At 49.8% G+C, this 10,477-nt stretch overlaps 2 protein-coding genes across 6 annotated transcripts in view; both read right to left on the reverse strand.

Moving 5' to 3' along the window:
• Positions 1-1,266: 1,266 nt before the first annotated feature.
• PAQR7 (progestin and adipoQ receptor family member 7) lies at positions 1,267-4,556 on the reverse strand. Of its 5 annotated transcripts, none has more exons than XM_042885118.1 (3): positions 4,473-4,556; positions 3,523-3,581; positions 1,267-2,553 (listed from the first exon to the last, which is right to left on the reverse strand). In XM_042885118.1, exon 3 carries the CDS (start codon positions 2,513-2,515, stop codon positions 1,475-1,477), a length of 1,041 nt encoding a protein of 346 aa, XP_042741052.1. In that variant the 5' UTR covers positions 2,516-2,553; positions 3,523-3,581; positions 4,473-4,556; the 3' UTR covers positions 1,267-1,474. The 5 variants fall into 5 exon arrangements, with proteins under 5 accessions (XP_042741052.1, XP_042741053.1, XP_042741054.1 ...); XM_042885119.1 differs by having other exon boundaries at positions 4,481-4,554; XM_042885120.1 differs by lacking the exon at positions 3,523-3,581 and adding an exon at positions 3,334-3,444 and having other exon boundaries at positions 4,473-4,546.
• A 2,179-nt stretch (positions 4,557-6,735) lies between these two features.
• Positions 6,736-10,477, reverse strand: part of STMN1 (stathmin 1) — a 4,457-nt gene continuing 715 nt past the window's right edge. The window contains exons 2-5 of the mRNA XM_042885098.1: positions 9,988-10,055; positions 9,080-9,252; positions 7,554-7,745; positions 6,736-7,218 (exon numbers count right to left, since the gene is read on the reverse strand). Of these exons, the coding sequence (XP_042741032.1) occupies positions 7,150-7,218; positions 7,554-7,745; positions 9,080-9,252; positions 9,988-10,000 (447 nt within the window). The 5' untranslated portion in view covers positions 10,001-10,055 and the 3' untranslated portion in view covers positions 6,736-7,149. The remainder of the gene's footprint in view (positions 7,219-7,553; positions 7,746-9,079; positions 9,253-9,987; positions 10,056-10,477) is intronic.

Below are 10,477 nucleotides of genomic sequence, written 5' to 3' on the forward strand. Positions count from 1 at the left end.
AACGACCAACTGGATAACCAGAGCACAGACATCAGCAATGTCCCATGGGCTGTCAGCATAGCGCAGACTCACTCTGATGCTTCTGTTTCCATGGTTACGTCAGGGTCACAAAGGATGAACTGCAATAGCAATAAATTCGGACAATCATACTATTTCACATTGTCCATGACTGCAAAATGCAGCAGTACTGTGTTAGAAAGCAGATTGCAGAGTGCCGTATAGAGACACACTGCTGGCATTCCACCATTCTCAGTGCTGGTGTATGGGATCAATTGGTATTGATGTCCATGCAAACCAGTAGATGCAGGCTGGTGGGTCTGCTTTCTATGCTATGCAGAAAATATGCTTTTCTGCACTATTTCTGAGGATGGCCTGGCATTACTTAACCTGAGGGTTAAGGTGGTTTTTGGTCATTGGTTATTTTTAAGCTTAGGCAGTGTGCAGCATTTCTACTGGGGATGTTCTTTATTCCTGCACAAGTTCCTCACTCCCTTGCAAAAAGCTCCTTGCAAGGCAGCAGGGCACCCAATGTTCCACACTAAGCTGAGAGACAGCTCAGTAATGTTCATGACTTCCCAGCTTGGGAATTTTGTAGATTAAAGGTGGTAACATTTAGATGTCATTCCTACAGCCAAGAAATACCAACCTGACATGTCTCAGCATCTTCAAACAAAGAGTGGTTGGCACAGCACCAGTTGGCACAGAGCAGCAGCTGTGCTGGAGCCGGAGGGCAGCAGTTGTGGCTCTGCAGCTGCCCTGCACTGCTCTGGGGTTCTGTGCTTTGCCCCATCGAGGCTGTGCACTGCTGCTGTGCAGGGGTGCAGAGCTCCTCCGGATCCCCCAGGTCTCAGTCCCCACCAGATCACCCTTCAGACCCCAGGAAAGCAACAGAGTGAGTCTGGAAACTACTACCACACAAACAAAGCAAGGGATTGGGAAAAGCAGCACAGATTTACCAAAGGCAGCTCATATCTGAGCAAGTGGACAGTGTCCTGCAAGATAACATCTTCAGCCAAGGTGGGGGAGCAGTGCTTATCGTTCACCTGCATTGCAACACACTGCTCCCCACAGCCTTCCTGGAGACACACAGAGATGCAAGCAGAGCAGGGCTGGGAGAGGCCATGCAGACGTCCCATCTGCAGCTGCCCCTTGTGAGAGGTATGCAGCCCCACTGCTGCTGAGATGGAGTGGAGGGGACAGCTGTGGGGACCCCCGGGACAAAGCACACAGGGCTCAGCAGTGACCAGGCTGCACCACACTGCCACGTGGTTCTATCTGTTTATTCAGATATAGGAATTAAATCAGTGCACTATTTCACGAATAAGATGGGATTAATTCTGAATTAAAAAGCACGAAGAGCAGCTCTTATTCTCCCTCCCTGGGGAGAGCAGTGCCAAGTGACAGTTTGCAAAGCACTTCCTTCCTCTCGGAGCATGCAGCTTTGGCCATGGCATCCCCCATTATGCCCTGGATCTCAGTCTTCTTTGAAGCTCAGCTTGTCCTTCACTTTCCGTGCCATGTATGCAGCTGTGAGCACAGAGCACGTCACAGTGAAGACACACAGGGCAGAGAAGTGGTGTGCCAGGTCACCCTGCAGCGAGGAGTAGATGTGCCGCCTGGACTCATAGTCCAGCACCACGGCCTCGATCTGTGCCAGCGTGCAAAGCACCAGGAAGACGTGAAAAATCTGATGGCTCTGCCCAAAAAAATAGCATTTCCCAGGGAGCAACTTCTCTGGGTAAGGATGGGAGAAAAAAAAGGCACCGATGAGGAAGAACAGCACCTGGCACTTGTGGTACAGCAGGGCCGGGTCCGTGTGCTCCGCAGGTGATGCGGTGCAGATCCGGTGCACAACAGGGCTGATGTCCAGCAGGTAGGCCAGGCCCGAGGGCACCTCCTGGCACAGCCGGCTCAGCAGCCATGCTGACTGATGGAAGTGGAACTTGGCGTAGCACGAACCTGCACATGACAGCCAGGCCAGCAGTGCAGCCGTGGGCATGAAAAAGCCCTGGATCCTCTCGTGCCAGCTGGGTTCGATGGCATAGTAGTAATGCACCAACGCACTGCCATACTGGTAGATGGCCACCCCTACATAGTCCATGAAGAAGAAGCTGTAGTGCCAGAACTCAGACTTGGCCTGCAGGAGGTGAGCGAGCGTGCTGAACGTCAGGTAGGTGATGGATGCCGTGATGATGATGAGGAGCGGCTGGGCGTGCGGGTCCTGCCCAAAATCCACCCTCTGGGAGAGCTGCTGGAAGCGCAGCAGCAGGATCAGCGTGGCCACCAGGTGAGTCCACACGTTGATGGCTTCGTTGTGTTGCTGGAAGAGCGTGGAGAAGTAATAGCTCCAGGTTTGGTGCACTGGGCGATAGCCAGTGTGGATGTAAGGCTTCCAGAAAACCCTCGGCACCTCAGAGCTGCTGACAGTGGTGGGCAGTGGGGGAGCCAGCAGCTGGGGGACCTGGCGCACGTTGATGAAGAGGCGGCTGAGCTTCTCTGCCACCACCGCTGCCATGGTGCAGCCACACTGCAGCTCTCGTTGCTCGAAAGCACCTTGGGACAAAAAGACAGTTCTGCTGTGGGGTTTAGTAATAACTTTACCAAAGAGGCTGCCTGAATGCCTTTTTTTCCCCTCTCATATGTAAGATCCTTCATGACTAAAGAGTGGCCTCGTTACAGCTGACATAACAGATTCACTAAAAACAGCAATATGAAGGAATGGGAAGGGATGCTTCAGCAGTGCCACTGCTGTGCCCCATTCCATACAGGTGACACCATCTGGAAGAGCAGAGAGGTAATTAACCCCATACCAGTGCTCTGTAACACTGTAATTAACTCTCCAAGGCACAACGGCTCCTAGTGAAGTTCAGCTCACTCCCTTCCTGTAGTTTAGTTTCTAACAACTTCCCCCTCCAGCAACAGCCTCAACTTTCCCTTGCTGGTTGCCTGCAGCATCTGTGTGCCCAAGCTGCAAGGAGCAGCATCCTGCAAGCAGGCTGGCAGCTGCCCTGCAACACCACTGAGACCACAAATGACTGCAACATCAGAAACAGGACACGTGAGTGAGAAGGTCTGAGTTCTCAGCATCGTTTTCCAGCTCCACATTTTCCATGTGGCTTCACACAAAGACAGTGCAGCCTGAGTAAGTTTGTCCGGTTGCATCACTGATGTCCAGCAGCGTAATCTCAGTGAGCAAGCTTTCCATATTTACATTTTTGCAGCTGCTGTCCCTACTGAGATAAAGGCAGCCTCCCCAGCTTGTTTTGCCTTTTCACAGCAGCCTTAAGAACTGAACAGAATTTGCTCGAGGTGATCCCCCACCCCACTCTTTACCTGCTCTTGCTCAGACAAGTTGGGAAGAAACCAGCCCAGCTCTGGTGCTGCTTTAAGCCTCGGCTCCTGCCAAGTTCAGTCACTTCAAGTACGGCTCAGCCAGGAAAAGCTCTTCAAAGTTTGGAAATAGGAGGGGGAGGGAATGGGACTGGATTTAAAAACAAGCAACAACAGAATCAACAAACCCACCTCTAGAATTTCCTCATCAGAATGGAGCAGATAGGTCCAGAACTCACGCCTGCCTGAAGCTGAGGAGCAGAAATGCAGATAAAATCAGCTGTTTACTGCTTGGCTTCCCTCTTAAATGCTCTTTCCCCACCTTGCCTGGTGTCTGAGGCACAGCACCAACAGCAGCCACTGGCACAGGGTGACCCTTGTCCTTGCTCGACCTCCTGTGACACGGGCACGGCGCCCAGGGAAAGCCAACTTAGTGAACCTTCCATATTCACAGACCTGCTGATCTCAAACAGTCGCAGTGCTGCAGCAGCTTGCGCTGCTGACAAAAACAGAACTGCCGGGGTGAGGCTGATTTGACGGAATCTTTCCAAAACAAAGCCCTGGTGTCGCACGCAGAGCTCGCCCTGTGCCTGCACATGGGAAGGTGGCTCAGCTCCGGCTTCAGCCCCTGACAGTTCTGCTGCAAAAAGTCCCTGGGAGGAACGCTGGGGTGAGGCCAAGGGAAACGCGTGCCCAGAGCAGCCCAGCACGGGGCAGGAAAGGCACCGCAGCATGGCATAGGCTCTCCGCAACTTGTCGGAGCAGGACTTAATCTGCAAAGCTCTTCCTAGCTGCAAAACCTGAAGCAACGTTCGGTATGAGCAGATCAAGCTTTGCACGGTACCAGCAATCATTAACCCGGCTTGAGCTCGGAATAACAGCCTCCACACAACCGTGAGATGTCAGCAACTCTGCCTTCAACGCCTGTTATTCCCTGCGGAGTTTTCTTCTCCCCAGCAGCACCCGCCCACCCTCTGGATGGGATTCAGCCTCGGCCCTTCTCCGCCGCACGGACGGCGCTCAGCATCCCGCAGCACAACGCTCCGCTGTCGGTCCCGCCCAGCTCAGCTCCTCACGACCCCCCTCGGAGCTCCATCCCAACCCCGGAACGTCCCTTCCCCATCCCAGCCCCCCGCCCTCACCTGCGGACCTTTTCTCGGAGCACCGATTCCGACGGAGCCTCCGCAGCGGCCGCCCCGGCGCCAGATCCGCTCCGCCCCGTCGGGAAACGCCGCCGCCCCGCGTGGTGCGGAGGGGGCAGCGGGAGAGCAGCGCTCGGCCTCCGCCTATCGGAAAGCCTCGTTTGTATTATTCCCTCTTTTATGTCATTATTCCTCTCCCTTACTCTTATCACCCTTGCAGCCCAAATAAGGCTTCATCGTTTTTGTAACTCGCTACTGAATCAAAGACTATCGAGTTAGGCAGCTATGAGCTCGTGTAGTCATTTTTAAGCAGCTTTTTCACTTTCCTGCCTGAGCACAATGGCTGTTCTCCTCCTCCTTCCTCAGTACTCACCTCCCCGAGCTTCACTCCCACCTCACAACTCCTCTCTAAGGAGTTCAGCTCCGTTTATGCTCACAGCAGAAGCCACGGAAAGAACTAAGATGAAGGAACAGAATGGCCCAAGTTTGCATCTGACAGCTTTTGGCAAGTCAGAAACTCGTGTTTTAAAAGCCTTTGTGTTCTTAGTGCCAGTTGGGTTCTGGCAGCGCTGTCATCCTTCTCTCCTCCCCCAAAAAGAAGGGGGGGTTTCCAGCATTAGGGATACTTGGGTTTTGCTCAGGCAGCAGATGAACCCATTCAACTGAAGAGCTGATTTATTTTTTTTCCATTGCTACTGAGGTATGATCTTTAATAAAGGAAGTGATTCAGTGATTACTTAAGCCTCTACAAGGCAGTAGAAAGACACTCACAGCTTCGAGCCCATCTCCACAATGAGCACATTGCTCACTCCTCTTCACCTCTGCAGGTGGATTCTCACACCAATTTCCATACTCTCTGCTTACAGGCAGTAACACGCACCTCTAACCCCATAAATCACACTGTACCCCACTGCAGCTGGCTGGGTGCTTACAGGCAGACACAGCCCATTTTAAATTGTCATCTATGTGACACCAGCACTGAAGAATCCTTCACACGGGATCTCAGCCATCCCGCCTACCACCGTTGGCTTTATGTCACTGTATTGGCCAACTTTTCCTTCCGTTTCAACAGAAGCCTTATCCCACATCCTCCTCCCCTTTCCATTTTTGCTATTTAAGTACAAGTTCAATACAATCAAAAGCACTAAGCGTGAAATATGAAAGCTCCCTAAACATTCCTTCATTACCAAGCCCCAGAGGTAAACGATCCAGAACTCAGTAATACCCACTGAATAAAAGAAATCCTCACCTCGTTTTCCATCCTCCAAATATCAAACTGTCACCAGGTTGGTGCCAGATGATCCAGGCATGAATTAAACCCAAGCAAACACAGCAGCAAACCCCAAAAATCAAGGACACAGGTGAGGGAAGGCAGGATGGGACAGGCCTCAGAGCAGAGCCTCTCTGTGCCTGACAGAAGCTGCAGAACACTGAGCTTCCCTGCTCTGAGGGAAGGAACCACGAAAGCTAACTCCTTCAGATCAGGGCACTGTTCATAATGAAAAGGGGGGTTGCTATTAACTCACCCTAATTGCAATCTTGTCTTTACTGAGAGCAGCATGAGTTCTTGTGGGTGTGCCAGACAGTAACCTTAAAGTAGTTTTTTGCTTTTTTAAAAAAGCACCTGCACAATGCAGACACTCTCCTCCTGAAAAGCATCTTTACTCACAGCACAAGTACAGTTGCATCTGCTTCACTGCCCAGAGAAACAAACACGACACGTGTTCCCGTGGGCAGGAGCTATCTTCAGACTCACCCTGCAGCAGTTTACTCCAACACATCTGCAGCAGGCATCAAATCGAAAACAATCTCTAACAGCACTCTGCTGGGGGAGGCACATGATGCCAACACAGAACGGGTTTGGCTTTCATCAAAGCTCTGTGATGCTGCAGGAAGTGGTACACAAGTCCCAATTCAACAGCACAAGTTACCATCCAGAAACCCTTCCCAAAAAAACAGAAGGGTCAGATCAGAGTCATGTGGCCACAAAGACGTGTTTGTTGAAGCATCAGCATCTGAAGGGAGGTGGTTCTGAAGCATTTCAACAAAAACACAACAGCTGACAACTGCTGAGGTGTCAAAACAAAGCTCTTATTGTAAAACTGAGACAATGAAAGCGCTCTAGGGAAGAGCCAGTTATGCAGCATGCCCATGGATGTAAGGAAAAGTGCTGTTACAGAGCTTTCTATGCAGTGCTGGGTAAGGATGCCTGCTGGAGGCCTCAGCCAACTGTTTATGTCATTTACAGAAATCATTCTCATGATAACAGCACTGTGCAGCTTTATTTAGTCACTCAGTTACAGCAGTATTTTAAAAGACTGGGACAGTCAGATTTTTGAAGTGTAACAGGTATTCAGCATGGAACAGTATACTACATATTCCTTTCACAAATGTCTTACAGAGCTGATACAGTACTAGCCATCAATCCAGCAGCAAGCGCTCTGGAGTAGAAAAGGATGCAACAAGATAGCTACACTGGAAAGACAACTTTAGAAAAAGTGAAACATGTAAGGTCTCCCCTCTAGTCCCCAAAGAAAGCATACAGTTTGGATCTAACTTTACAGTTCTACATCAGTTTCTAGAAACTTAAAAGAACAAAACCAAAAAGCAAAACCACTGGCCAGTACAGTCTTTGGATATTTAGAGGAGGGGGAGAATGTCAGTTTCCAGAATGAAGTCAGTTGGTTTCGGCCTCACCAGGGTCTTTGCCTTCTTTGTTCTTTCGAACCTCTTCAATATGCTTGTCCTGAAAGACACAAGTAGAGATATATCAGCCCCCCCAGGCCCAGAGGCAGGGCACACAGCAGAGCAAACCCCAGCTTGCTTCCCACTCCTCAGCTCACAGCAGGTTCCCAATGGGGGTTACTAAAGAAGGCTACAGAATGAAGCTTCCTGAGAGCAAGCAGCCCAGTCTCACCCCACAAGGAGCATTTCTACAAACCCTTTTGTGGATTTAATAATCATATTTTAAAATTAGAAGCTCCACAGAACACTGAAGGACATCTGTCTGCTCCCTCACTTGGCTCTTCCTATCTTTATTGATACATTCCCTCCCAGACAGAACCAGGACTCTACACTCACCTTCTCCCTCAAGCGTTCCAGTTTGGCAGCCATTTGTGCCTCACGGTTCTCTTTGTTAGCTTCCATTTTGTGGGTCAGCTTCTCCTCTGCCATTTTGCTGAAGTTGTTGTTCTCTTCAATTGCTTTCTGAAGCACTTCTTTTTCATGCTCCCGTTTCTCAGCTAGCTGCTTCAAGACTTCTGCTTCATGAGACTACAAACAGACCATGCACGTTTTCAACACAGAAATGGATGAATGAGGACAACTACAATCCTGTTGCCTGCAATTCTTAAGAAGAGATTTCTCTGCTGTTTTCCCCACAACAAAATAACTTCCTGATGCAATACAAAGCTCCCTAGTACTTTCTCCACCCCCATAGCCTACATTTCACCATTACAAACCACACAGGAAAGCAAATTTCTATCATAACTGAAGCCTTGACAAGTGGGATACTTCCCAGAACAAACAGTACAGGTAGGTCTTCATTTCAGCAGACACAGTTCTTCTCAGTAGTGTTTGGTATGATGTTATGCTTTGATTTCAGGCAAAAAGCAGCGTCAATAACATACCAATGCTTCCAGGTGTTGCTAAGCAGGGCTACAGAGAACCAAGGACATTTCAGTTTTCTCAGCTTCTCCTACTGCCTTGCCAGCAAGGGGGCTGGGGGAGGCACAAGGAGCTGGGAGGGGACAAAACCAGGCCAGTCGACCTAAACTGGCCAAAGAATGGCTACTCCACACCGCGTGACATCATGCAGAAAGTAAATTTAAAGAAGGGGAAGTTCATCAGTCAGTGGGTGGTGAGCAACTGCTTGTATGTGACTTGTCCTATTTCTACATACACACGTATAAATAATGATCAGAACTATAAGCCTTTTTCCTTCTTCCTTTTCTCATTTCTTAAATTATTATTATTATATTTTTTTAGCCTCAACTTGAGCTCTATTTTTTTTTTTTAATCCAACTCTCTCTCCTATCCCACTGGGAAGGGAGGGAATGAGCAAATGACTGCATGGTGCTCAGCTGCCTGCCAGACTAAACCACAGCAGGATATTTGATGCTGACACCTATAGAACTCTCCTACAACCCTCCTGCTTCTCAATATGGCGGGTTACTGTGATTCTGGTTGCACAGGAGACTGCAACCTACTTAGTAAGCCCCTGCACTGCTAAGGGCTCCAAACCACATCTGAACAGCAGGAACTTACCTCAAGTACTTTACTCACAAGGATTCTAGTTGCAGGTTCATCACTAGATATTGTAGAAGAAAATGAATCCTTCAGTTAAGTCTGTACTATTAAGAAAAGCTTCTTTCTTGAAACAGCCTCCCCTCCCAGCTAAGTATCTCCCTGCTTTTCAAGTGATCATTCAAAACCATTTTGGGAATAAAGCTTTGTAAGAACAAACCTGAGTTCCTAACAAAGCTGAATTAACATTCACAATGTAATACCAGAAATAAGCTGCTCACCACTCATCTTAAGAAAGAAATTGTATTTAAGGAAATCCCACTGCTTGCAGATCTCGCTCCAATCTGTCGTTTCAAACGTACCTTGCGTCTCTCTTCTGCTGCTTCCAGTTTCTTCTGAATTTCTTCCAATGACAGATCCTTCTTTTTTGGAGGAGAAAGAGGAAATTCTGGGGCTGCCTCTTTTGAGCGGGGACCAAGGATCAGCTCAAATGCCTGCCCAGAGGCACGCTTTTCCAGTTCTTTCACTTGGATATCTAGGAACACACAACAACAACAACAACCCTCAGTGGTGTTTTAAGCCAGGAAACTGACTTGGCTAACATGAGCAAGCCTTCAGTAATTCAATGCCACCAAGCTGGCTTAAAGGAGACAGCTGCATCTGAGCCAATAGCTGTGCTTTAAGCAACAGCACCACTATTATGAAAAAAGAAAAAAGGCAGTGGACAATTTTGTCTGCTGTTCTTCCTGGATACTGCATCCTAAAGCACCTGATGCTACTGCAGCCTGAGGTATCCAGAGTCACAAAAACTAGCATGGCAGGAATACAAATTGGGGAGAAAAAAGAAAGTGCCTTCCTTTCAGTGAGAAGTCTGAGGCACTGTTTTTATTCATTAAAAGTCAGGAGAGCCAAGAACTGACAACAGCTCCCACAGAAACACACGAGGCAGCATTCTGCTCTTTGAAGACCTCTGAGCAGACACCTCAGCCCCGCGCAGTTTCCTTTTTGATCACCAAGCTGCCTGCATGACAGCTCTGCTGGCTGAGCAGATGGCACACAGATGAACTGCATCCTATCTGCTAACAGCATGTGATGGCTCAGGGTGCTGCTTTAGCAGCTTCTCCACAGCAAGCCTAGCGATGGGAGAGAAGCACGGCAAAAAACAGTTAATTATAAATTTGGTGCAGCTCAATTATAGAGTAGTAAAGCGAGTAGGAAGCAAGTAGACAAGAACAATGCAAAAGAGCATCGAGCATATCGTGCTCCGTACCAGAAGTAGCCATGACCGAGGCAATCCGCCTGCAGGAGCCAACAGGAGACCTTCAAGCAGATAAAGTCCTGGAAAACAAAGAAACACGCGTCTGAATCGCTCGCGGTTTCTGGACGCGTTTGGGATCTGACTGCAATTCGCCGAGCAGCAGACAGACGGCCGGGTCGCAACACGGTGCTTTTTTTCCCTTTGTTTGAATCCACGTCCATTAAAACACGCAAAGCCAGCAATGTCAGCGCTCCCCTTCCCCTCCCCTCCACCCCGCAGCACCGAACGGGCGGACCCGACCCCGACCCCCCCACGTTGCATTGCCCCGCTCCGCCCTCCGCCAGCCAATCAGCGCCGCGCGTCGACGCGGAAGCCCCGCCCCTCCCAACCGCACCGAATTCAAACGGCCGAGCGAGACGGCGCGCGCGCAGGCGGGCGGGCGGGCGCGCGGGGGGCTCCGAGGGGGCGGAGCCAACGACAACATCCGGGCTCCGTCCGACGC

The sequence above is a fragment of the Lagopus leucura genome, unplaced genomic scaffold (assembly GCF_019238085.1).
Source record: "Lagopus leucura isolate 7727_CA_CO unplaced genomic scaffold, USGS_WTPT01 Super-Scaffold_100048, whole genome shotgun sequence".
Taxonomy (NCBI): Eukaryota; Metazoa; Chordata; class Aves; order Galliformes; family Phasianidae; genus Lagopus; species Lagopus leucura.